Below are 27,922 nucleotides of genomic sequence, written 5' to 3'. Positions count from 1 at the left end.
ATTGAATGAATAAATGAATCAATTATTAGCCCCTTGCATACAAATGAAACGCTTCTATCCAAATTACATATAACCATCTGCTCTACTAGAATAACTAATAGGTACTTTTCCCATTTAGTATTTTTGTTTTCTGCCAGAGAAAGTTTTTTTGCTGCACATAGTTAGGTCCATGTGTTCCACACCTTACAGCTCTGTTTGACCGTTTCCCATGCAGTGTAGAATTTAATAATGGGTCGTCAACTTGTTGTTGCACCTCAAGCCGTAAGAGCCAAGCAGGGATTATGAAGTATTGCACCCGCTGGGTGAAAAACGCCTTGATGTACCAACCGATCAGCTTGAGAAGCATTTTTACAGAACATTGTGAAAATTCTTTTGAGAAATGTCTCCCACTTGTCGTTAAATTCGCTCTCCTGATTGGAAAATGGCTCGCCAAGGCCTTTGCGAATGCTTAAGTCTCATCCAAACGGACGAGTTCGAGAAATACGCGGAATACAGTTCTAGCGTAGCGGAAAACTCGTGGATGTGATGTATTCATATATAATATTAACTTAATCGCTTGATATATATTTTATTTCTAGCATAAAACACTTTAATATTTTATATGTAGCTTGGGTTTTCCACACTGTCCTTTCGCTGCCTTCCTTGTTGAGGTTCACGAAATGTTATGCCCGGGGCATAGCAAATGAGTCATGTAATTCGCTCGGTTTGCGACTTGGGATTTGGAATTTCGGTTAGCTAACAATTCCGTATTTGGGTTGTCTGACAGGTTGCCCTGGTCTGCCATAAAACACTCCGGTTAAATGCAAATAATCAAATTTCGGCTACGTACATACTGCATAAAAAGCATACAAACAAGCTGCTAATTACGTGACCCAATTAATACTAAACACACACACACAAACACTCGCGCACACACACACAGACGCACACAAATATAAATATTCGTTGGCTTTTAAAATTTTTGGTTTTAACAGCTAGAGCAAAAAAAGCGGAGAAAAAAACGATGATAACCAAAATGTTTATTTGAAATGTGCGCCAGGAAATACATTTGGAGCATTTCGCCTGCTCTGCCCCCTGCCTGCCCCCTACCACTCCCCCTGCACTGGCCTGCCTGCGCAAGAGCAGCAGTTTTCCTTTTTTTTATTATTACTTAGCTGGCTTTTTGTGCGGCACGGAAAATCCAATTTTATTTGCATTTTCATTAACAGCAAATAATAAAACGGAAATATGATTTTTATGCCATTCCCATGCAAAATGGCGACCCGTGGCACAGTTAACGCAGCAGCTGCTACAAGCCCAACTCTCGCCCAGATTGCCCCCTGCCACGCCTTGTGCGCCCACTTCCAGGCCATTACAACGTGCATTTCCGTTTTGGCCTTTTACTGCTCCCGCTGCCTCTGCTGCTGTTGCTGCTGCTGTAGTTGTTGCTGCTGCTGTAGTTGTTGTTGTTGTTTTTGGGTGATTATAAGTAATTTGTGTTATAAAATCGCAATATTGCATTTTTGGACCGCTGCTCGCCTTGGTGCCTCAGCCAATCCCCACTTTTGACTGCCGCTCCCTTTCCTTTCCCGTCCTTTTCCCATTTCCATTTCCAATTATTTTCCACTTTTTTAGCTTTTCTCGTTTGGCTTATTTTTCAATTGGCATAGTTTTCGCTTGCTTGGCTTTTCTTCGTAAATTTTCCCCTCTGCTGCCTTTTCCACCCACGCTCCTTCTCTCTCTCTCTCTCTCTCTTTCTCTTTCTTTCCCCCTGTCTTTCTCTTACGCTCTCTCTTTTGCCTCTTGAGCTCTACTTTAGAGTAAATAAATTCTTGTTATGAACTTCAAGCTGAAAATAGGATTTTATAAGAAAATATTTTGAAATGTATTCATTTTATTCGGTTCAAATGCTTGGCTACTCACATGCGGTCAGCCAGCAAATGGCCGGGGAGTTATCAATACCGCTCTGGGGTCTGGCTTCAATTTGGCACCACATGCCTTCAGGTTTGGTCCAGGCAACAAACAATGCAACCAAATCAAAGGCCAATCCCAAATCCAAGTCCAGTTTGACACATTAATACGAATGCCGCGCCGTGGAGGGGAGGGGAGGGTGGTGGTGGTGGTTGGGATTGGGGTGGTGATATCGACGGCATCATTCGTCGTATTCCCCAAATCCCATTTGGCTATCAGCACGATATGTGGATGATGCTGGCTGGGTGCGGGTGCAGGGTGCAGGGGCGGGGGTGTGAGCGTGGGTGTGAGTTGTTTGTCAAATCAACGAGCAGATCCGGGCAAAACCCCAAACCATTTTAGGGTCATAAAATTGGGCAGTGCGCTTCATGCGCTGACTAGGCGGAATGATGCTGCCTGCAATTGTTGTGATTCTGATGGAACCTGTGTCTGTGTGTGTGTGTGTGTGTGTGTGTGTGTGTGTGCGTGTATCGTGGGGCATGTGCTGGCTGTGTCAAGTGAAGCGCAATATTTGTGACATAAAATTCGCTATTAAATTAAATTTTATTTGCACATTTATTCAGAGTACACCCAACAATCAAAATATTTTTATATACATATTATTTTTCTTTTTTGCTTAAATGGAACAAAAAAAACATAGACCAAATAAAGCGCAGTCGGACGGGGCAAGCGGCAGATTGAAGTTTGAGTTGTAAAGTGGAGTTGGAGCTGGGGTACGAAAGTCGCCCATCTGCTAGAAGAATTGAATTTTACGAGCGCGTTTGCAGATAATGAAATTTATATACTCAGTCAGACGTTTGGACGAACAGGCAAGGACATACAGCCAAACAAACAGATTGACAGACAGACAGACAAGCAGGCAAACAGGCAGACAAACTGACAGACAGGAAGACAGAATTACAAATAGCATAGTTGGGCGGCAATTCTGGGCTGAGCAGATTTCAAGAATTTGGAGCAGAGTCTGAAACTAATGCAAAGACAATGTTGTATAAATAAACGAAGAGCTAGTTTGTCAAGCTCATTGTAAAGCTAACATAAGGTTTAACAAATTGTCAAGCTTCATGTTTGCTTAATCTGACTGCCTGCCAGGAATATGCAAGTTGCCGCCTCTCAAGTAAATGCATAAAAAAGAGCGACAGCAACAAATAATGTTCGAGATGCACAGCTCAATAAGCAAATACAATTTTGACATTAAGCTACAATGCAGCTGGCAGCATAAAGAAGAACAATAAGGCCAGCAGGTAAATTAGGACGGACACATGTCCATTAGACGTAATCAATTTCAACTTATTATTTACATAAACCAAGCGCAACACGCATTTGCATTAAATATTGACAAAAGAAACAAAAAAAAAGAAACATTTAGCATAAATTATATATACAATTTACACACAAAAAAGGATTGTATATGTCATGTGAAATGCAACTTGAGCTAAATAAAAAAAATAACTAAAAAGTTTTACTTTAAATTGAATACATTTGCATTAATTTAATGCAAATTGTATTTCAAGCGAATAAGCCAAATTATTCGATTCCTGACAGCTCAACGTTAGTCACATGGATTGGTCATGTAGCATATTTACCTGCCCCGTCGGCTCCTCTCCACGTCTACCCCTCTTCAAGTCTCCTGCGCCTTGACAAGCAGAAAGCATCTTAACTCGAGAGTGCGTGTGAATAACATAAAAAAAGCAACAACAGCAATAACAAATTCGAAGATGATTTTCTTGCTGAGCTACGAAGCTCGTTCACGTTCAGTTCGGGGCAGTGAGATGCCTGAGTATATGCGTGTGTGTGTGTGTGTGTGTGTGTGTGTGTGTGTGTAGCCTGTGGCATTCGCACCGCCGCATGTGCTCCGTGTCGCGTATCTTTGCGGCTTCGCGCTGTGATACTTAACCAGCCATGTCCAAAACGAGCCAACGCACATTGTCGTGCTTCTTTGTCAAGCCTCCCACACTCGCCGCCCGCTTTTCCCTTGCCTGGCACAACACACACACACACACATCAGCGTGATGTTTCCCTCTTCCACGACCCGTCGTCGCACTTAACAAAATATCGTTGCATGTGCTGCGGCGCATAATGTCTGCGAGTCCTGTTTAACTAGGTGTGTGTGTGTGTGTGTGTTTGGTGTCAACTGTAATTGTATTTGTTAGCCTGTCACACAGAAACGTATATACACAGGCACACACAGCGACGCACTCAATGCCATATTTGTCTGTTGTTCTTGTTTTAGATGCCATATTTATACCCTGTGCCCATTAAAAATGGGGTATGAATGTTCCGTGGAAATGTGTGCTATATGCAGAGTGAAGCATGAGATCGAACCCCTATAGTACACATATGCCGCTTGAATAGCAACAGTATGTTTTTCACTCCCCCAACCTATAAGCATCGATCTCAGAAACTATAAGAGCTAGAGACTTTAAAGTGAAGAATATATTCACAGGGGCAAAATATCGTTACACAGCTGGTGCTCGTATACAATAATTGTACTCTGCCCGTTGATTGGCCTGTTAAAGAATTCGCGTTTCACGACGTGAAGCTGATGAGGCAAACGTAGTACAGCCGATTCGCATTTAAATAGTATAGGGTACAAACGACTGCTTGTACTCGACCAATATTTGCTATTGTTGCTTTTGTTGTTGTTGCATGCAAGTGAGTTGCCTGCGTGGGCAGCTCCATTAAACTCTGCCGCTTGTGGCTAAAATTTGCCAGCTATGCGCAGCTGTGGCAAAAAGTTAATGGCCAAAGCCAAACCAACGAGACAGCATGCCCCGCTTGTGCCCCAAACTGTTCTTGGCTCGCTGTCTGTGTGTGTCTATGTCTGTGTGTGTGTGTGTGTTTTAATGCCTTTGTCACTTGGGTTCTATTAGGCACAAGTATGCACACACACACATGCACACAGCTGCTGGTTGGTGCTTTAACGTTTAAATATTTCAAGTGTGCCACAGACACAACAACAACATCGTCATGTCTCGGCATGCGGCATGCAGCGCGTGGCATGGCACATTATGTGCCACTTGTATGCGACAATGACTAGCAGACGCAGTACCCAAACCAAATCAACTCAATCCCACAACCCCAGAGCCAGCTCCTGTCATTGTCCGTATCCCTAGCCCCAGCCCCAGACCCAGCCTCAGTCTCAGCCCCAGCCCCAACTACCATAGGGCAAGACAAATTGTTAGTGGTGCAGCACAACCAAAGTAATGACATTTTCAACCAGTTTCGCCAGTTGTATTCTGCGTAGTTAGTGGCGCCCCTTGGCGAGACAGCGCTGTTGTTTTCTTTCTTTTTTTGGGCTGGGCCTGGGGTGTTGGTAATATGGGACGCCATTAAGCTCAATTGCCAGTTAAGCGCTGATTTGTGCGCTCGATTGATTAATGTGGCGTCTGTATGCGCGCATCATCGATAAGTGCCTATCGATATGTGTGTGTGTGACTGTGTTTGTGTGTGTGAAACCCTGTGCTGCGCACAGAATATATACCAATCGAATTTCTTTATATACATAAGCTGTAGCAACTTTTTGGCCACTTTTGGGCACTTGAGAACTAGTCAGGCGTTAAATTTGATGACGTTCCATATATATCCTCTCTCTCTCTCTCGCAATCACCCTCTTTCCCTCTCTCTCTCTAAATCTACCTCAAAATATATATATTTTTTATTTTATTATTAAATGTTGTTGCTGCTGCCCAAAATTATGGTCGAACGTGTCGTATGAGCAACCAAGCAGCAAACAACTCATGTCGCCAGGGTCATGTGTGCACACCCAAAGACTACCTACACACACACACACGCTTTCATACATGCATACACTCATTCACACGGCATCATAAATTTAGTAGAATTGAAAGCCTCATGGCTGCTGAAGGGGCGTTTCCATTCAATTTCTATGCATGCTTTTTTTTGTTGAAATCAAAGACATTGCTCGCCCCTGCTGGCACGCCCATCGCAAACTCACACACGCATACTGTGAAAAATGTGTGGGACTGACGTATTGGCAAATAAATAAAGCGCCAAAAATAAAATACTCGTGCGAATCTGGTCAAAAAGCAAAGCCGAAAACGACTACAAAAAAGAGCGCTTGAAAGTATGCTACAAAATTGTTTATGAGTTCTAGCGAGCGCGCGCGTGTATGTGGCATGGTGTGTTTGTATGTTTGCGAGTGTGTGTAGCCTGATTTTTAACGTAAATAAAGCGCTATTGATATTGAGTGTCTGCCCGCAGAGGGCCACACTGAAAACTGAACGCTGTCATATTATGAACTGCGGCCAGAGGCATAAAAAGTGTTTTTTATCGCCAGCACTTCAACCCCTTGCTCACACACACAACAGACTTTTGAGTTTGCTTGTGTGTGCTTGTGTGCTGCATATTTTTTGGGGTCGGCAGCCGCTTTAGTTTCCCCCACATGCACACACTCACACATACCCATGACACTCGATGCGGCACAAATACGCGCACTGTGATTGAGTGTCGACTGCATCTGTTGTGATTTTGCGGTTGACAGTTAAGTTAATTTGTTTGCTAAAAGAAATAAACGAGAGTGTGTGTCGCCTGTGTGTGTGTGGGGGTGTTTGTGTGTGGAGTGTATGTAAAATTGTGTGTGGACCGCAAAGGGTATAGTCGGGTACTTATTGGCATATCCTTTTTAATATGCCCTTTCAATGATACGGAAAATTAAGTGGTTAGCACTCGTAGCACAGCACGTTTAACTGACTGTATAACTAGCCTATCCTAGACCCACACACCCCACAGCCCTTATATGCATGCCTCATTTTCGTTCAATGTCTTATGGCAACTGTACTTTGCATAGTAACTAGTTAATAGACGGTCGCTTTGCAAATCGGTTTCCAGTTTGATATCGATTATTATGCGCCTTAATCGATAAGTGATTTGCTTATTGTTTTATAATTGATTACTTAATATAATTTGTTAAATATATTATGAAAAAAGGCCTCCAACAAATATATACGTACATAAATATATACATACCATGTATGCAAATTATTATGCGTAAATTAAATAAAAATAATTTCTTGAATTGTTTTCCTCATAACACTATGCTTATAGTACGTAATTTATTTATTTGAAATGTGTAAAAAATCAATAAATTCCAGATATTTAGTTCAAGTAAAGAACACATCCAATTGTTCTAATACATTTTAAATTGTCTAGCATAAAATAAATATCAGGTTATTTGAGTATTTTTATTACCATTCAAAATATTTATTTTATTTCCATTGAGCTAACAAATATGTAATAAATTGTCGAATCGCACATTTTATTAAAATTTGATTATCTTTTTATTGATTATGATTTTATTTATTAATTATGCAAAATTAATACAATTATATAACAACCTTTTACCACTGCGCAGTGCATTGCTAAGAATCCACGCCCGTGCAAGGCGTAGCTGTTACCTTTGTTGCTGTCGCTGCTGCTGTTGTTGTTGTTGTTGTTGCTGCTGCTGTTGTTGTCTTACAATGACCTAAGCCAAATAAACGGCAGCTCACGGACAGTTTTTGGCCAGTTTTGTTTGTGCATTGGTGTGGTATCGTGTGTGCGTGTTGCCAAAATGTTTCTGTGAAAGTCTTTTTAATTTAAACTTCGCCCGCTTTGGCAGGCTTCGTTTCGCACGATTCGCCGTTTCCCTTCGTTTTGTTGTTGCTCCATGCTTAGTTATTTCGCTTATTTGCATTTGGCTTGTTTGCCTTCTTTTCTGACCTTTGTGTGTGTGTGTATTTTATTTCTCTTCTTTATTATGGTATATAATATTTTGATTATTTTTTTTTTTAATTTTTTTTTTACCAGTTTAAGCATAGGAAATTACAAAGCAGAAATAATTTTTGGGCCAGCAAAATGTTTTCTTCCCTCGTTTTATAGTGGCCCAAGTGAAATGTGAAAATGTTCTGGAAAAAGAATAATGTCCTAAAAGATTTTGATATTCACACGGAAACGGGATTTGCCTCCGTCGTCTTCCCAATTGAAACGAGCTTACGTGCGACCCCTTGCAATTTTTATATACAAATATATATATATGTATGTATTCATGCTGACCGCAGGCCACAAAAATAAGAAAAACATTACGCTTCCTTTTCAATTTTCTACCTACTTGTTGTACAATTTGTTGTTGGCTTGAACGAAATCTTAATTTAAGTCGAATGACAGAAAAATGAATAAGGGGCCCGTTTGGAAACAAATCGATGTGTGGCGGGCGCAAATGAATGCAAATGAATGTATTTGTGAGTGTCAGTAAGTCAGTTTAGTGTGCCATAGTCCATAAGCTTTGTATGTGTGTATAATTGTGTGTACGTGTGTGTGTGTGTGTGTGTGTGTGTGTGTGTGTATACTTACCTCGGCGCCTTTGGCGCAGCGCAACTTTCTCAAGAGCTGCTAATGCCAGTCGCTTTATCTGTGCCTGCTTATGAGCCTCCAGGGCTTAAGCACTCGCACTCGCACTAGCATCGCCTCTCTCTCTTTCATCTGCGCCCGCTCTCGCGCGCTCGCTACCTCTCGCCCTCTTTCACTGCCCTTCTCTCTCTCCCTCTCACCCTCTCTCTATCTCTCTTTATCTTTTGGCCTTGTCGTGATGTACATTTTGGGCAGCCTCGTAAGGTGAGCTGCAGGGCATGTGGTGGATTTTTTTGTACTTTTGTGGTAGGTTCTGCGCTGCTGCCGCCGGCAATTTCACCACAGCTAACTCGCAGGTGACCGCTTCACTGTCTCCCGCTTCTGCTGCTACTTGATTCCCCGCACCCCGTTGCTGTTCGTCTATTTTACATAAATTATTTCGAATTTATTTCGGGTTACCTGTCTGCCTGCCTGGCTGCCTGGCTGCCTGTCACCATTTGCAGCTCGCCACCTCCCCGAGGCCCTGTTCCTGGCTGTGCGCTTCGGCCTCCTACGGCTGTCTGTGTGCGTGCGTGCGTGTTTGTGTGTGTGGATTTGGTATATTTTGTAGCATACCTTTCTGCTGGCAGCGCCAGTAATACAAAAAACCAATTTCAAGCATACATTCAAGGCGCTACGGGATTTCCTTGATGTTTTTGTTGTTGTTGTCGAGCATTTTACGTTAGCTGAAAATTGTTTGGTGTTCGCTTGATGTTCTTGTTTTGTTGCTGTTAGCGGCTGCAATGTCCGCATGCGTGTGTGTGTTGTGTGTGCTATTCATTCTATTTGTGTGTGTGTGTGTGTGTGTGTGTGTGTGTGTGTGTGTGAGGGTTGCCAATGCTGCTGCTGCTGTGTGGCTCCTTTTGCCACAGGCATTCAACGCTGACAGTTACGTGGCGCTTTTGCATAGCGACGACAGCGCCTGACCCCACCCCAAAACCATTAGCTCCCCCTAACTAAACCCACCCCTTTACCGCCCAGGGCCAAAAACACTGTTGGGTCATTGTATAACTGTGTTGCGTGGTGTTGATGTTGCTTTTGTTGTTGTTGTTGTTGTTGCTGTTGCCGCGTGGTTTCGTTTGGCTCGGCTGCTGTTGCGGCTGTTTGTTGTTTGTGTACGCGTTTTACTTTATTTTAAATACGCTTCAAATTTACTTGTATATGCTCTTAATTTGTGAGCACTTTGCTGCTGTTGCTGCTGCGGAGTTTGTTGCCGCTATTGTTGTTGTTGTCTTGTTGTTGCTGCTGTTTCGGTTAATGGGTCGAGCCACTGTTCAATGCAGTTGTTGTTGTTGTTTTTCCTTCTGCCGTCTAGGTCCACATCTTAATTAGGAAATTGATACAATATACTCGCTTAATTTGCAAATAGCAATATGAAGGCATATTCAGGCACATACTCACATACACACACACGCACACACACACACTGGCACACCTGTTTCCCATTGTTTTGACATGTTTGTGCCATTGGCACAGGTCAAGTGGCTGTCATTGCCAGGCGCATGTTAATTTGTGTATGTGGCACAAAGTTGTTGAACTCATTGAATCGATGCACAGTAAAGCAAAAATAGACAAAAATAAAATAACCAAAGCAGCCACGACCCAACAACAGCAACAGCAACATAAGCGACACAACTTGGAGAAAAAATATCGATTTTATTTTATTGACACGTAAAATTGCGCCTTGAAATATGCAATGCAAAAGTGGAAAACACGAAAAACTGGTCGGCGAGCAGGGTCTACTGGCTAGGGTTGGAGAGAAAGTGGCATGCCGCAGTGCCTGATGAGCTGCCTAAGCGGCTGAGTTACTGAGAGGGGAGGCTTGGCAGTGTGGTTGCTGGAACAACAACAACCAGATAAGAGTCATAAAAACGCACACAAAAACACACACACACAGAGGCAGAACTTGGAGCAATGCTCTGGGTTTTTCTTAACTCACAGGGGGGAGAGTGGGCTGGGGAAAAGAACAAGGCTTGGGAGTCCCAGTGAGTGCGACAGAAAGCCGAAACTAACGATTATGATGACGACAAAAGCAGAATCAGCATCAGCAACAGCAGCAGCAACAGCAACAGCAACAGCAACAACAACAACAACAGCGACCAGGACGAGCGTCAGTGGCAAAAATGCTAAAATAAATGACACTGCGACAAAGTAAACTTCCTTTCGGCCGTGCCGAGCTGTACGCCCACTCGCTACCCACCCGTGCCGCCTCCTTCCGCCAATCCCTTCAAGTAAGCAACAACAAAAAATACGCCACAACGCGACAGTAAAGAAAGGAAATTACGCGTTGGTTTGGGGCATTCGACTCCTGTTTGGGGTTGGATTCTACTTCTATCTGTTTCTGAAAGCGGGCGTGTGTGTGTGTGTGTATTTTATGGATTTGAAGCAATGCAGACTATACAGATTACAAGAAGAAACACCAAAGAAGTAGAACAAGTCAAAACAAAGCCAATTCGAGATGTCTAATGAATGAAGATGCACACAGAACAAAGCCAAAGACCAAGACAAAGACAATGATAAAACAAAACACAAAGAAAATGTCAAGGGAAAGCAAATTGCAAGCAACACGAATCACAAGCCACAATGAGGCTGCCAACCCTTACAGTCTGACGACAACAATTTCTTCTTTTTTTCTTACTTTTATTTTATCATGTGGCAACGCTGTCGACAAAAATTCAACACCCAGTGCCGACTTTTTTTTCATCGATATGTTATCGATGAAATGTTAATGCAAATATTAGCGAGCAGCCCATAACCTATTTAAATGTGGGATTATATTTTATTTTAACTCCGTTCGAAATCAGAAATAGTATTTTTTTTTTTTGCATAATTTGCAATATTCGCTTTAGTCTGCATTGGCTTGTTTCTTTTTGGGTTATTTCAGTCTTTAAGCCATTTTAAGTCCCAGATCGTGTTTTTAAGTAAGTGCTGAACCTGTCACGTCTATCGAACCCTTATACCCTTGGCAGAACGTTATCCTGCGCTTGGCCTCTGTCATAAAACAAGTCCCCAGAGTAGTCAATAGTTTTTTGTACATAAATAATGTAGCACTCATTATTCGACGCTCGCATTTGGTCTACCTTACTCTTTCTCACCCCCTTCTGGCTTCACAGTCCTTTGTTATGTTGTTTGTCAAAGGACACAGCCATAAAATGTGATAAGAAAAGTCGTTGCTCGGCTTCGGTAACCCTCATATCATATGATTGGTCACTTTATAGTACTCACCCACCGCCTCAACCCCCGCGACACAACTCCACACTGCTTGTGGGTTAATTTTGCACACTTTGTAATTGGGTGCCATTCAAGTGTCCAACTGTTGTTAAGGCGCGCTGCTCAAATTGCATATTTTGCCATTATGAACTTGTTAATGCCATAGTCTCTGGGCCCAAAAGAGCAGAGTCCACTGCTGCAACTTGGCTGGTACCCAGTTGCCGCTTCGGGAACAGTTGGCCAGCTATTCGAGCGGGTTTTTCACTCACTTGCCGTGTCCTTCTGGTGCTGGCATCACTAAAAATTACGTCTATTAAACTTAATTGTACTAATTTTTAAGCGCTCTTCCCTTTTATTTCCCTTTTGATGCACTTTTTTTGCTGTGCAACTTTTCGCCGAATACTTATGCACAAATATTAGGTGTGCGAGCGAAAGAGCAAGCACGAAAACTATAACAGTAACAGGGCGTTTAAACAAGAAAACAAAATGGCGTCATGTTGACAAAACGTAAACAGCACCAAAAACTAAGAGAAATAAATAAGTAAAAAAAAAAAGGCAGCCGACAGAAGAAAGGCAAAACTTTTGCACATTTTGCATTTGCAAATAATTTGGTTTTTTTTTATTTTATTCGGCAAAAAATGAAGCTCGTTTACTTTTATCAAAACAGAAGTTTGTTGCTATTGTTGTTGCTCCTGATGTTGTTTTACTCGCGCATAATGAGCAGCAGGCGGTTGAATGGACAGCCCTGGACATTGCCAAGCGGGCTGCATTGAGCATGCCGAACCCCGAACGCCCTTGCAGAAACCGATTTTCCTTAGTCCTGCCGAGAAGAGTGCAATTTAAAAAGGCAGTAAGACGTTATTAAATTGAATGTGGAAACTTTGAATGCAATCGATGTTAAGCATGCTCTCAAGTTTTCCTTAGAGATGGTCGTAATCTAAATATGAAATTATTGAGGATTGGGTATGAATTAGCTGAGCAGGCAAGCATATCAAAATATCTTCCATCTGAACTAGTCTCTATACTCTTCGTTTGTCACTGCTCTCTTGAATGGACGAGGCTTTAACACATATTTAAGTACATCGCAGCCATTTATTTATTTATACTTATTTAATTTATTTGCTCAAAGCCTATTTGAAATGCTTTCAAGTTCCCACAATTTATAAGTGAAGTAAAATGTACTTCAATAATGATAGCCAAGAAGGAAAAGAATTTTAAAGAAAATTATTCTTGAGCTATCTTAATAGGATTATGAAAAAGCATTGCAGCCTGAATTTGCTTTTATATAAATGCATGTGTGGCCTGTAGTTCCTTATGTGTTGGTCACTTTTTTCCACAATTCTTTCGAACGAAGCTCAATAAAGTTGAAAGTAAATCGAGCATATAAATATTTGCTACATACAGCTTTGAGTAACTTGTAGCAGCACCTCAATTGAATGCAACAGTCTGCTCATGAGTCTATATATATATATATATATATATATATATATATATATATATATTATGTATTTATCCCATTCAAGCTGTTACACGTTTTGTGACAATCTCTCAATGCCCGCTCTCTGCGAAGGTATACAAAAAATTCATAGCTAAAATAGAAAAGTGAAAAGTTGTGCGACCTTTGTGTGTCGGTGCCGGAAAATGCACTCAAAGTTATTGTTAAAAAAAAAGAATAAAATAAAAAAAAATAGTGTAAAAGTTCACGGCAAAGTTGACAAAAGCTGCAATTTTAATTTATTTGCTACACCTTGGACATTTTTCGAGTCACTCCACAACTCCCAGCTGCCAGTCGTTCATTGAAAACATGCCCAAATACTTTTAAATGAGTGTCCTTGCCTGCCAGTGCTCCTGCCTATGGTCAGTTTGGGATATGAGTGAGCAGCGAGTGGTTAGCTTAATTTGGCAGCGACTTCTTAAAGCCGAGACGGACTTCGCAGTCTTTCCCTTTGTTTCTGCTAAATGCTACCCACACCAGATGCCATTTTATAATGGCATTGTGCAAAGAAGCAGCAAAAAATTTACGCACAAGCATGCATATAAAGAATTTAATTAAAGTTCATTTGGTTGGCGCACTTTGCCCCACGCCACGCCCCCTCCATGCCGCACCACTGGCAGCAATGCTGTCAAAGACGCAGCTACTACTGTCACTTCCGCCTCAAGTAATTGCACTCCATCATCATCATCATTTTTGCCTCAATGTGTTTTGTGTGTGTATGTGTTCGTATGCTTGAGTCTTGAGATGGCAACGCGTGCTGCTCCAACTTCGTCACCCCCCTCCCCCACCATATCCTATGCTTCCACCGTCGACCCATTAACACACATAGTACAACCCAAGTTAGTCGGAACGCAGACGCCGCATCAACTCTCTCGCACAGTGGGCTTAAATCGTGGAAGCAGATCTACATTTTAAATTCAAGCTTTCAATGAAAATATCGACATATCCTTTTTTGTGCGCATATCGAATATCAAATTCTTTAAGCGAGTTCTGAAATTGTGCCTGCAAATCATTTCAATTACAGATTAATTGAAATGAATCTTAAAAAACGTACTTTTGGTACTTAAACCTGGAACGAACCAGCTTGAGACCTCTAAATATAAACATTTAATTAGCTTCGAATAGTTTCTATTCAATTCGGGCTTATTTGATTTTAGAATAAATTGGGAAAATATTGAAAAGTCTGACTGAAGATGCATTGAAATTCGAGGACACAAAAATGTAACTCAAACCAGAGCTACGAGAGGTAATGAAGCAGGTCCTCAAATGACTTGAAGCATAAACTATAAGCTATGAGCGTTTTTTGGAATTTTTGCCATGAATGTGTCGTCAATATATATCATAGATCTATGCTATACATACAAGCACACGATCAAAAAATTGAAAACCAACTTCAGAATAGGCTGTTGGTTATATGAGTTGACTTATAGTCCGCTTGTGCTTAGTATTCCTTCTTTTGTAATATTTTTCGATAATATTCTTTCTCGTTTATCGAAACTAACACAATTCTTTCATACAAAATTATTAAATTGTCACCATTGTCCACTGGCTGCACTTTTACATTTAATTAAGACGCCTGGGAGACAACCTCTGACACTCTGGTAGTGCCCCCTGCTATCTAACCCCAGTTTGAAACGCAACCGCAAAATTCAATGGCAGAAGTTTGTGGCCTTTACCTTATGTGTTATATGTTCTGGAACCTTGTGCTCTTGCTGTTTCGGCTTGCACTGGAGCATAAGCTGCAGTCTGTCTCGTTCTCGCTCTGTTTCGGTGTGGCCGCTCGCCCTCTTACGCAACACCTTGCTGCCATTAACATTTTTGCCGAATTGCGCATACGCCCCATGTACCGAATAGAGTTTTTTTTTTGCATTTGCATTTGCTACTAGTCTGTTTGTAATGTATTCAAGAAAGTATGCGTGTGTGAGTGTGTGTTTGTGTGTGTGTGATTCATTGACATTACTTCAACGAGATAATGAGAAAAACGCAAACGTTGCCAGCGCAACGGAACAGCAAAGCAAATCGAAATGCCAAGCAAAGTGCGAAGACAAACAACAGCAAAATAAAGCAGATAAGCAGATAAACAAAGACACATACACATATAAATAATTGCAGTAACACACACATAGATACAACCACAGCCACAATGTTACAGTAGCTAAACCCGCACTACGGCACAAGCTGATTTAATGTACTAACTCGTGTGCCACTCTAAGGCGATCCAATCATGGCTTTTAGCTGCCTTTAACTGAGCACTTGAATGCGCGTGTGCGTGTACATGTGTGTCTGTGTGTGTGGTTGTGTGCGTGTGCGTGTGCGTGTATGTGGCTGCCCTTAAGTATAATGAGCGCGAAATGACTAAAGCTTAAATCAGCGCTTATCGAAGCCACTGCAATGACTTCTGTCTATTCGCGCCCTTCTGACAACTACGCCCTCTCTCTCTCTCTCTCTCTCTCTCTCTCGCTCTCTTCCTACCCACTCTTTAGGGTACTCCAGTGTGAGTGCGGTAACTCTGGGTACGTCTTTGCAATTATCTGGCTAGAGCTGAGCTGCATCATCGTGTGAGTGGCAGGCAATGCAATTAGTAGTTGGAGAGCGGCTTGGCGACTTCGAGAGCCCTGCTGACTGGCTGACTGGCTGCCTGGCAGCCAGCTTATCGGAACCTCGTTTTAAGCTTACAAAGTTGCAGCTTTATGTTTACAGTTATAAGAGGCGCTCAGTTTGGCATCCTTGTGCCATCGCCCAGACTGCATTTTGCAATTTGCACTAAGCTCCACTCACTGCAATCTTTAAAAGCCAACAATCCGCTTTAATATTGTAAAAAGCATAAATTATGCCAAGCAACACCAAGGCCACCCACCAACACTCTCTACCGATTTGTAGCCATTGTTATTGTTGTGTGTGTACGAGAATGTGTGTGTGTGTGTGTGTGTGTGTGTGTGTGTGTGTATGCAGGATATTAAGTGTGGCAGCAGCTTGAGCTGCGCCGGAGTCGAGACATTGCTCCTCTGCCATGCCAAATGATTAAGCATCAAAGGTTTACACTGTGCTGCTAGGTAAGGCAAGATGTGAGAAAATAAATTGAAAAAGCTTTTCATTTGGCTTACGCTTACGCTTGCGATTAAAATGAAAATGCGAATTGGGGGAGCGGCAAAATACCGGTGCAGGGGACAGGGGCGAGTATGGAAATGGATTTGGTTGCGCCAGAGCTGGGAACGGTTAGGCGATGGTAGCAGAGGGTGGAGAGGGGTGACTGTGCATCAACAGAATGAGAATTAGTCGCTGTCAGGGCAAAGTTTTTGCCTGTCAGGCTGCCAGCCAGACTGTCAGACTGCCATTAGGCCCAAGTGTTGTCAAAGTCGCCATCTTGAAACACGCACGAGCTCACACACACACACACTTCCTTGGTCTGTGTGTGTGTGTGTGGCTGCTTCCGGTTTCAATTTATTTTTGACGCACGCTAAAGTTTTACCAAAAAGTATGCAGCACACAATGTACACATGCACACAAGCTCGCACACATACACACACACACACAGACGCCAGCATCTGGATTGTAGGCGTGGCCATGCCTAAAAGCCCCTAAAAGCTGCGCTCAGGCTCGGGCAACATTTTCGGGCCGACCTCGCGCTGCCTGCCAGAGTCACTTAATTAGTTTTTACACTTAATTGAATTGCAGTGCCTCGTCATGGACACAGCGCCCAAAAGCGAACAGCACTTTCTCTCTTTTTATTTTTGTTACTTTGTTTTTATTATTCGATTATACGCTAATGGCTCGGACATTCGGTAGCTGCAGCATTTTGCGGCACTCATATATTTCTTTGATTTGAAATTCTCTGTGGCCAGCTTTAATATATTGCATGCAAAGTATGCATGCGCTTATGAGTTTTGCGGCAAACTGTACCACACAGACACACACCCACATACATATATATATATATATATATATATATATATATATATATATATTTATATGTAATAATAGTTAAATATATAAATATTTATAAAGAGAAGCTGGCAGTGAGCTTGTAAAATTAATCATATATATTATGTAGCGCTTTTGTTTTCCAGGGGCCGCTCGTTTAAGCCCCAACAATTTGTGGCCAGCTTAAAATTTGTAAGCCTTATTTTAATGTAATGCAGAACGTTTTAGGCCCATTAATGTCCATGTATATCCCATACGGACGTGGTCATGGTCGTGGTCTCACATTTTTGCCGTACCATTACCAAATAATTAGGCCCCCGCTCGCACTGGGTCCGAGCCGGAACCGGATCCATAACCGACTCCGAACCGCACCAGACGCATTTTCGTTGCGTAATTTTGCTGATTGGTTTGCTGATTCAGCATTAATTTGCTGCGCGCTTAATTTACAGTTTATATTTTGTGTTTTTGGTTTTTTTTTTAAATATATTACATATATATATATTTAACGTTTTGTGTTGTTTTACACGTCCATATGCGGTCCATAGATTTGGGCAGTTCATTGCTTGGTACGCTGAAGATGTAGATTACAAAGCTGATAGGTTTTAATGATGTTCCATATGCAAGAAAGTTATCTTGGAATATGGGTACAGATTTACAGTTACATCAAACACATGTATAGACATATGATGTATCTCTACACACACAAGTACAGATGAATATTCATATATAGATAAAAATATACAGAGACAAGAACAGATTAAGCAGTGTTCTTAAATGCCTAAACATACATTAACATTGTTGCTGACACGTATAAAAACGCTTTCAATTCGCAAGGTAAATTGAATTTTAAACTTCCCATCTATCCACGAGTGCCAGAAATCAGATTCTGATGTCAGAGTTAACTAAATTACTCGTTTTTTTCGTACTTTTCCTTGACATTGTTTCGGCATCAACGACTTTATAACCATTAAACGAACAGGACAATTCCATTTGCCCTCACTTCCAACATTCAAATCACACTCAATTAGTTCGATGCAGAGCATCTAAAAAAGAGAGGAAAAATAAAATAAAAGGTAAAACGGGAAAGCGGGAAAACGGCAGGCAATTTGGCGCAGTGACCTCTGCCAAATCGACCAATAACCAGCTGTAACACTGCGGTAGGTGGGTATAGCTACAGCTAAAAAGCCACACACCAATGCAGGGAGAAACTCAAAATCAAATACGAATCCAAAATGAAGACTGCTCAGGACTGGTTTTCCAGATAACAAAAAATGAAATAAAAGTTGCACCCAATATCCTCCATGCAGCTCAGTCCTCTCGTCTGAAAAGTAGTCGAGGTAATTTCATTTGGTCAAAGTTAGATAATTGAAGAGCTGCCTCAATGCTGCTGCAGCTGCAGTTGCTGCCGAAAGGACTATGCAAAATCAATTAGATGAACGTTGCGATAGCAGCAAGTGGAAAATGCCAGCGTTTCTTCTGATCAGTTCTATCCAGGGCACACGCTGGCAAAATAATTATGTTGATGATGAGAATGTTACTTAGCGACAGGCGGTTGTTAAAAAAAAAAACGCGCACACTCTCAAGAAAATCAGAAATAAATCAATGTGAAATAACCAAAATAGAGCAAAAATCAGACCAGCAGCTGGCAGCAGCTGTCAACAGCCCCTCAGCCTACGTCTACTCAAGCTGTGCTAGCAAATGTAATTAAAACTGCTTTTTGCAACGTCAATTAGAAGTGCTGTGCACACACGCTCAATTGCTCTACACATACACATGCACACAATCAGGGTAGAAAGTTGCCCAAAAATGTTGCATACTTTCGGGCAAAATACATTTAAATTTGTCCTCGTGTGTGTGAGTGTGCGCTTGTATACTTTCCATCAAAGAAATCACTTGTCCGATTTACCTGCATGCCCCCCGCATGCCTCCCGCATGCGCACACAACTGCTAGCCGAAGACGAGGCAACAATTTTCGAATTTCACTTGGCAGAAAACTTTGAGCCAAAGTTTTAGATTTTGAGTTTTTGGTGGCTTTTCAGTTTTGCGTGCATTTTCCGTTGGCTCCTCTTTCATGTTTGCAGCCCCAAGCAGATTTTCAATATGCCACACAAAACTGACCATGTTTGTGCGGTTGTGAATGTATGGGTGTGCGTGTGCGTCTGTGTCTACAAAGTCTCCAGCTACCAGTTCAATTCATGGATACAGACGGACAGCGACAAAGCGCTAAAATTTTATGGCAAATGCCAGAGGCAAGCCGAAAGTGCCACAAAAACAAGCAACCCACGCAATTGCAGGCTGTTCGCCTATGTGTGTGCGTGTGTACGTATGTACGTGTGTACGTGTGTGTATTGTGCCTGGCTGAGTCAGCAAGTGGGAACACACAAAACACAACAACTACGGAATGCTTTGACACTCGAAATTGAGCCGCAACACAACAAAAACAGAAACGGAAAAAAAATTAAATGCCAAAAAGCGAAAAATGCACAAAAGGCAAAAACGTAGAAAGCTCATAAATAATTGTCACAGAGTGTCACAGTGTGTGTGTGTGTGTGTGTGCGTGTGTGTATACTAGTGTGCTTAGTTGATTGTTGGTTGTGTGTGTGTGTGTGTGTGTGTGTGTGTATGTGTGTGTGTGCAGTGCAACACTATAGTCGCAAACTTTCAACTGACTTACTTTAAGAGGCGACCCTCTCTGTGTATGTGAGTGTGTTTGCTCCCCACCACCACCCTTGCATAACCACTACACACATTTCGGCGACCCCTTCACCCTCCAGCAACACCCACACTTGCTTGCCTGTCCCATTTTCGCCCATTTTTATTATTTTCTTTTTGCTATTTTTCACTATTTGTCTTGCATTTGCTACGTGTTGTTGTTTTCGTGCCTGTCCGCATTTAACATGCACAACATCATTTCCCCTCTCTACCATGATTTTGTTTTTTTTTTTTTTGGGTTTTTTCTTTTTTGGTAGCATACACATATTTTGTGTGGCAACGCCGCCGCCACGCTGCAGCACTTTGTGCCGCCTCTTCAGCGAGTTTGGCAAACAATAAATTTGTTGGCTCATTTTTTCCAATTTTATACATTTGTCATACCCTAGCAGGGGGTATTAGGTATCTGTCGTCAGATGTGTAGCACACTGAAGAGATCCTCTTTTAATTTAAAGATCTATTAATATAAATACTCTACCTGTCTGTATGTGTGTTACTCTACAAGCCACCTTTATGGAATGAGCATATAACATATTTCTGTCATTAAAGGCTGAACTTAAATAAAGAGCCCAGGATAGTAGCTCAATGAACCAATATTCAATTCTCAACATTCAAAGTTCAGTAAAATAATTCTATATCAGACCAATAAGCACCTGCATATGTATATATATAATTATATATCAGCTAGAGCATTCAAATTTCGGCATCTCAAGGAAGCAAGTTTTCATGTTTGTCTTATTTTTTTTTTTTTTGTTACTTTTTTAACGCGCCCGCATTAAAAATGTATTTGTCTGTGGCTCTGGTTCCGGCTGCTGAACAAAATGTGAAATGGAAAAATGGGGCAAGAAAGGAAAAACTTATTACGTGTGCCATTATAACGCAATTTCTTTTTTTGTTTCTTTTGGTATGCGCTTTGCTTTGAAACGTTTTCAACTTTTGTGCGCTCTCTCAAGTGTCGCCTGTCGCCGGTCGGCCCACGACCCCCGCTCCATGCACCACATCCCGCGGCCTGCACCCTCGTTCAGGGGCGAAATTAAAATATCATAAATTTGAGTTAATTACGGTCGAGTAAACATTAACATAATTGTGTTTCTGGCCATTGCCACTGCGTCTGCCGCATTATAAGTAACATCTACTTAATGCCCAGTTTGCTTTTGAAGCTCTCGTCTATTCTCCTTGGAGCACTTTTGGCCTGTCTCTGGCTGTGCGTAAAATACTTATGATTGGATTCGATTTAAAATCGACTGTTGTACAATTCGATTACAGGAATCAATTTGTGGAACTGTATAAATAAATGACATGGATTTATTTTAAGAACGAATTTATGTCCTCTGGCATTTTACTGGATATGTGTTACAATTCTTGGAATTTGTCAGCACACGAACCAATTTTCTTTTCATAAAATGAGTTCATAAAACTCATTTTAATTTCAGTGGAATTAATTAATCCACTTGAAAGTTTCAGCTAACATCATTCTCCGAACTTTCGCTTTGCTCTGCGCATTACATAAACTTTCATTGTAAAAGGTATAGCATATATAGCAACAAGCCACTCAACTTTCATAGAAGCTATGGCAACTGGCATGGCCTTCGGCTAAGACAATACTTCATGTACACACTGGCCTGAGTTGCAAACCAATTTGTGGATTTGCTTGCCTGCCTAGATGACTGACGCATGCTGCTTTTACAAATTGAATACAATGTGAATCTTTTGAGATTTATGCAACAAGCATAAAACCTCTCAATGGACTGATTGCAAGACTTAAATCGAGTTCCAGCAAAGCCCACTTGCATGCATTTGCCGGTGGGTGGGCTTTGCGTGGATGAGAGCTATTTTAATTTGTGCTCCCCAGCCTTGGAGTCGATAAAGGGATGATAGCAGCTTTGTTTTGCCCCTAAGAAAATCTATTTTTACATCCACTCTAACGATGCAGGACACATTTGTGCAGCCTTTTCCAGGAATTCTATGAATAGCTCTTCAGGGAAACTTGTGCGCCCTGTTGGAAAAGTACCACCTACATACAGCAGGTAATGGTTGCTGCTCTTCTGTTTTTGCTCATTATTTATTGATATGCTATCAATTTGCAGTTGTTACTTGTGCTATAATTATGAACTTTCAAGGTGCACTCATTTATTTCAGAGTGGCCTGTACCTGCATCTGTGGTCTTTCTTTAGCCATGATTACACTCACTCTAGCGGACATTTTGAACCAGCTGTCGGTTCGAGGTGACCGCAACAATCTGTTTGTCTGCTGACAGACAAACACTCGATGCCCTTGTTGCCTTTGTTGCTGACACCTGAACTCAACTGAACTGAACTGAAGCAAAGCAAAGCCAGCCGAGACAGCCTAGGCAGGGAGAAAATGTACGCGAACTGTATACAAATGCCACGCCCATGTGCCCAAAAGCATTGAAGGCGTGCGTTTGATTACCCTGTTGCCTTGTTATTGGCTCGCGACAGCAGCTTTGATTCCCCACAGCGGACAGCTGTGGGCGTGGCTGATTGCCTGCCTGACCTGCCTGGGCTGTCTGGGCTGCCTCTGTGGAGCTGCATACATATGCAATATGTTAGCCTATAGACTTTTGGCAAATGCAATTGCCGTTGCCTTTGGCCCGTGTGCCTGGCCCACCCCGTTGCAACATCCGTTTCCGTTTCCGCTGCATTGCATGTGCCTCCCGTTCAGCTGCGTGTGTGCTTGTGTGAGCGCGCGCGTGTGTGTATTTGTGTGTATTCGTGCTGTGTTTAATTTCGATTTGGATTGCCGCCTGCCATTGACTCACTCATCCGCTTGCCACTGTTTGCAACTGCCACCAGCAAATTGTTGCCAACTCATTTCCGATGATTGGCAGCATTCGCCCACTTTCAAGTCCATCAATTCCTTTAAGGATTTGCCGCTGCCGCTTTTGACCTTTGTTGTAATCCGCAATGTCCTGCATTTGCCAATTGCCAAAGATTCAACTGTCATAAAAAAAGACTTCACTTTTATCACACCCTGAAACGAAAACAAGAGCTCAGAAAAATTTGCTTACATTATAAATCGAATAGGTTCCCGGATTATTTATCCCTGTGGATCGCACCTTTGAATAAAACCAACCAATCCAACCATCTCTTCTTCAATAATGCATTGGTTGCAGGAAACTTAAACAACGGAGTGAAAATAAGTTGGTCAAACCACTTTATTCATCTAAACATATGTTTTATCAACATTTTAAATTTTAAAATAAATGACAAACCAAGATTCGCAACAAATCCTGGATTCAACATTTCGGAAAACAGGTTCGAGCATTGAATCTTGGTTTGCAGCCCAGCTTTGAAAATTTAAATTCGTACAGAATTGTGAACTGTTTCTCGAACCAGAGTTGATCATGATAATCATTATCATCAGTATATATCGCTTTTTTATTGAATATGGGTTCCATTTTTGGCCTTTTAAGCTTTTACCTTTAGATGAATCGAAAAATACTTTTGGAAAAAGGACTAAATCAAATCGAAGGAGGAAGCGCGATTAAAATTTTCTACATTCAAAAGACTATGCAGATAAGCAGCCCCTTAGTATATTTACAGGGTTTACCTTGTGCTGAAATGAATCTTATTTTGCGGTAACTTTGCATGTCTTTGCCTCTATGTTGGGTAGATTGGGTTGCCCGGACAGCGGCATTATTAAATATGCCGCCTACAGCAAAGCCAGCTGCAATTGCAGCTCATGCTGTTTGTTGTTTGTTGGCATAGACTCTGGTGTCGCCGGTGACAACAGTAGCCAAAACAACAACTACAAACACCAACAACAACGACAAAGCTGATTGCAATAATGACGTTGAAAAGGCAACACACAAGTCAAGCCAAAAGCTTGGGCCAACAAATTTTTCACATGCAAACAACTGCGAAATTTAAATCTGTATACGTGCCTAGGAACATGTGTGTGTGTGTGTGTGTGTGCTGTTTTGTGAATTATTAGATTGCCTGGAAAAATGCTGGCACGGAACAAAATAGGCGACGTTGAGCTGAAGAACGACCATGTTGCCGCCTTTTTGCCAACTTAATTACTTTTGAAATAGTTGAGTGCACACACTCTCACACACACACAAACACAAGCCCAGGCACATGAATGATGGCAATTGGTGTGTGTCTGGCTGGATGGATGAACTGAGAAGCCAGTTAGTCAAACAGAGACGATTGAAACGGGCTCGGGCATGAGCACGAGCACGGGCACGGGCACTGGGGCTATTGGATCCGACGTCCTGGCTGGAGGACTCCTGTTACGCGCGCCGCTCACACATGCCCGGGGCGCAGGCTATTATTATATTTATTAGTGGGACAGGCAGGAAGTCTTATTTAACGCAGTTGACGTGCAGCTACGTAACGTTGCTCAAATGCATTTTGATAATGGATTTTGCATAGACGCCGTCGCCTGCCAAGCTCCGCCCTCTGCCATTGGGCAACTCAATTTTCGTACAGCAAAGATAACATAATAAAAACAAAAACAAACTTGAATATTGTAGATTATAAGCTCCACGCTGAGCCATGTGGGTATAGCTACAGCACACAGCTCAGGAGATTGAGAACAAGGCACAATGTTGATTGAGTTGATGATGAAATCAAGAGCGCTCAAGAGTATCAGTTAGCACGGCACAAAGATGAAAACGTGTTTAAGAAATTTAAAGATGTTAAGGCTTATGTAGCTGCAGGAAAAGCTATTTAAATGGACATTAATTCTTTAAAAGTATATGCAATACACATTCTTGTTAAAAACAAAGAACTTTCCTGCCCTAAGTAGATGAGCTCTTTGAATGGAGCTACGTTAATCAGTCAGCTCTTTTTAATAAAAATCTTTTTATGCACATTTTTAAAACATTTTGTTTAAAGTTTTAGAAAATGATTGAAATGATGCAGGTGCATTAAGTATATAGTATTTTGAATCAATAGCGCACTATTTAAGCCGAATATCTGCACAAATGGCTGATTTTTTTTTGGTATTTGTATATATTTATATTAAAAACAGTTTGATTTTTTTACATGAAAATTGACAGTTTGTTTGTGGACGAGCTAGCTTTATCTGGCCAAACAATGCTTTATGTGAAAGCAGGCTCTACATATGCATGTGCTATATTGAAAGCATTTCGCTGACGAGTTTTCAGTTCGCACACTAAACGAATGAATCCATGGCAGGCTGAATGAATACTGCTTTTGAATGGAACCAGATGCGAATATGCATGCATTCATTCAACATTCAGTTTGTTGAAACATCAACCTGCAGCTTATCAGAGCTGATGTCAAACAATGGCAGCAACTAATGGAAATTGCAGCAGCAGTAAAAACAATTACGAGCCCAAAGCCTGGAAAGATGAATGAAAGCGGAATGGGGCGAGCTGTTGGACTGGCTATTAATCTGTTTGTTACCATAGTTATGCGAAATGGGAGCAAAAAAAAAAAAAAAACAAAAAAAGAAAATGGGAACAAAAACTGGTTCAAAAAATAAGCTGCTTCCGAAATGTTTTATTTGATGCTGGGCACGCATTTGTGTGCGCGCGTGCGAGAGTGTGTGTATTTTTACCTTCATTGAAAAACAGTAAAAGCTATAAAAACAAAAAGAGAGTTGAAGAGAATAAAGAGTGCCAGAGAAAAGCGCCTCAAAGCAAGCGCAGATTTGAAAGCTAGAAAAAAAAATAGATGACCAGGCCATTTGATGGGAGGAACTTAATCCAAAGTAACTCATGGCCAACAGATGCAATCTAAGTCAGAGCAAAATCATTAAATCAATCCGTCAATTGAGGCCGCTTTGCTGTGCATACTTCAGCTGGCCATTCATCAAAATGCCAATTGCCAACTGGCAACTGGCAACTGGCAACTATCTGCTGCCTGCTGCCTCCCCCTGGCAATGGCAACTGTAATGAACCATTTAAGACATCGCTGAGGTTTAGCTGCCGTCAACATGCATGTCTCTGCTTAGCTGCCCAGGTCCGCCTAATGAGTTCAGTTGTCTCACTTGATTGCCACATGTGCCGCCTGATGTTGTAGCTCAGTCATATCCATAGTCAAATGAGACTCCCCTCTCACGGTTACTCCCTATATGGCTTTTTTATCGCTTAGTCCGCCCACAAATCATTGAAACGGGCTTTGGGCGGTGGGCTTCACTTGTACAATGTGGCGTATGATTAATGTCTTGTTGTCTTTTCTGCGAGTCGAGTCTTTGCCACTTGGCCCAGACACATTAAGCATACGCACCGCTGCAATTGATTCTGCACAGTGCAACGGGCGTCGTGATAAAAAATTCCCTGTTTTACTGAGGTTTCTATCGATAAGCTTTGAATAGTGGAAATAGTATTTCGCTTATTTACTGTACACAGAAAGTGAGCACAAGAATACTAAATCCAGATATAGTTAGAAAAGTGACATATAAATTTGTTAGAGAACGTTCCTAATATGATTTTCGATCGTGTCGATATACATATAAGTGAGAACACATTACTTGATTATAAAGCTACATTCTTATTTGTATACATTTGCCTCACTGTGCCTTTTTGAAACACTTTGCTAGCTGTTGGCTCAGCAATTAAAGCAACACTCTACATAGACACACCCACCCGCACACTCATACACCCAACACTCATCTGACAGCTGGTCAGTTGCATGTTGTCCCCGTCTCGAGTGGCAGCGACTGTTGGCCGAGAGTGTTTGCAGCAAACGTGACATGAATGTTTGTTTATCGCATTGATAAGCACTCACGCCCCTTGTCCTGGCAAATATGAACGTAAATTTATATACATATGATTTGTTTGCAGCACCGAACCACAGCACATATACTCACATTTAGTGTGCACATGCCCATATTTGTAGATATTTTGAATTGATATTTATGATACGATCATCTAATCTCTGGTCCATTCGTATTTGCAAATATTCGCAGGCCGCCTCGCCGCGCTGGGAGCCACAGATAGCCGTGCTCTGTGAAGCCGGACAAATCTACCAGCCGCAATATCTATCCGAGGAGGGGCGCTGGGTAACGGACCTCAGCAAGAAGACAACGGGCGCCACATGTTTGCGTGATAAAATGGATTTGCTTGATTATTGCAAGAAGGTAAGTAAAGAGATTGCGATTCGAATTGAAATCCAAGTGGAATGAAAATGCCAAGTGTATTGTGGCTTGAGGCGAAAGGATGCAAGGTGGCAGAAGTGGTCCTGGTTTTGGTCGGAGACGTGTTTGTAATGCGCTGCTGATTGAATTGAAGCCGCATGAAAATTGCTATTTGCAATCACTATTGCATTTACTTTGCATATGAAAAGTATGCAGAGATTGCGCATACGCCACGTGGCCCCATTGCAAAATGTAATTTTATGGCCACGCTAACGTTCAAGTGGCTAGCCGGAAGCTGCACCAACAGCACAAGCAGCCGCCCCAGTAGAAGCACTAGCAGTGGCTTCTGCGGCCTGGCAACGAGGGCAGTAAGCATCTTCCATGCTTCACGCCAGCCGCAGCCCCCATCTCAGGAAACACTCAAAATGCAGCAGCAACATGAAAGGCAATAAATCAAAAGAGGCAGCAAGAGCAGTATTTCGTAGGCATATCAGGCAGAACGCATTGGGGCAGTTAACTCTGTAGTTGGATGTGTGTGGAGCATCAACAATTTAATTTGCGCTGCGTTGAAAGCGTTTACATTGAGACAACATTAAAAGACACTTAATTAATTTTCCATTAATTTTCGCTTTTTACTCTTTGCATACGCTCGTGCATTCCCTTTCCCCATCAACTGATACACACATCACATTACGCATACGCCGACTGTGCCGCCAGCGACGCCCTCATAAATTGGCATGCCATTGGCGTTGACGACAGCCTTTGGCTTTTTAATTAAATTCCACTAGCCCTCCACTCGGCTAATGTAGCGTTTTTCTCTGACGTGCATCGAGCACACGGCCTCACAATAGTCCATCGATTGAGGGGAAAGGAGGGTGTCGAGCGTTGAGAGACGAAGCATGCCACATGCTCCTCCGGTTGACACCGACGACAGTGTTAAGTGAAATGCTACGGCAAATGAAATCAAAAGGCAGAATCATCGAGTGCATTCATATTTATGCTCTTCAGCAACAACTCGAAAACAATATGGATGGAAATATGTGAATGAATGAAAATTGCATTTGAGTCTCTATCCATATGTGTGTGTGTGTGTTTGTGTAAGTGCTTGAAGGCAAGTACGCGAGAGTTATATAACAATGTTATTGCTAAACTAATTTGTTTTGAATTGCAAATCAATTGATT

At 41.9% G+C, this 27,922-nt stretch overlaps 1 protein-coding gene across 8 annotated transcripts in view; it reads left to right on the top strand.

Moving 5' to 3' along the window:
* Appl (amyloid-beta-like protein) overlaps positions 1–27,922 on the top strand; it is a 65,152-nt gene that overhangs the window by 13,980 nt on the left and 23,250 nt on the right. For all 8 annotated transcript variants that reach the window (XM_032439886.2, XM_032439885.2, XM_002055662.4 and 5 more), the window contains exon 3: positions 26,573–26,743. In XM_032439886.2, the coding sequence (XP_032295777.1) occupies positions 26,573–26,743 (171 nt within the window). The remainder of the gene's footprint in view (positions 1–26,572; positions 26,744–27,922) is intronic.

The sequence above is a fragment of the Drosophila virilis genome, chromosome X, assembly GCF_030788295.1.
Source record: "Drosophila virilis strain 15010-1051.87 chromosome X, Dvir_AGI_RSII-ME, whole genome shotgun sequence".
Classification (NCBI taxonomy): domain Eukaryota; kingdom Metazoa; phylum Arthropoda; class Insecta; order Diptera; family Drosophilidae; genus Drosophila; species Drosophila virilis.
The sequence above is the reverse complement of the archived record's forward strand: the minus strand, read 5'-3'. Positions and strand labels throughout refer to the sequence as shown.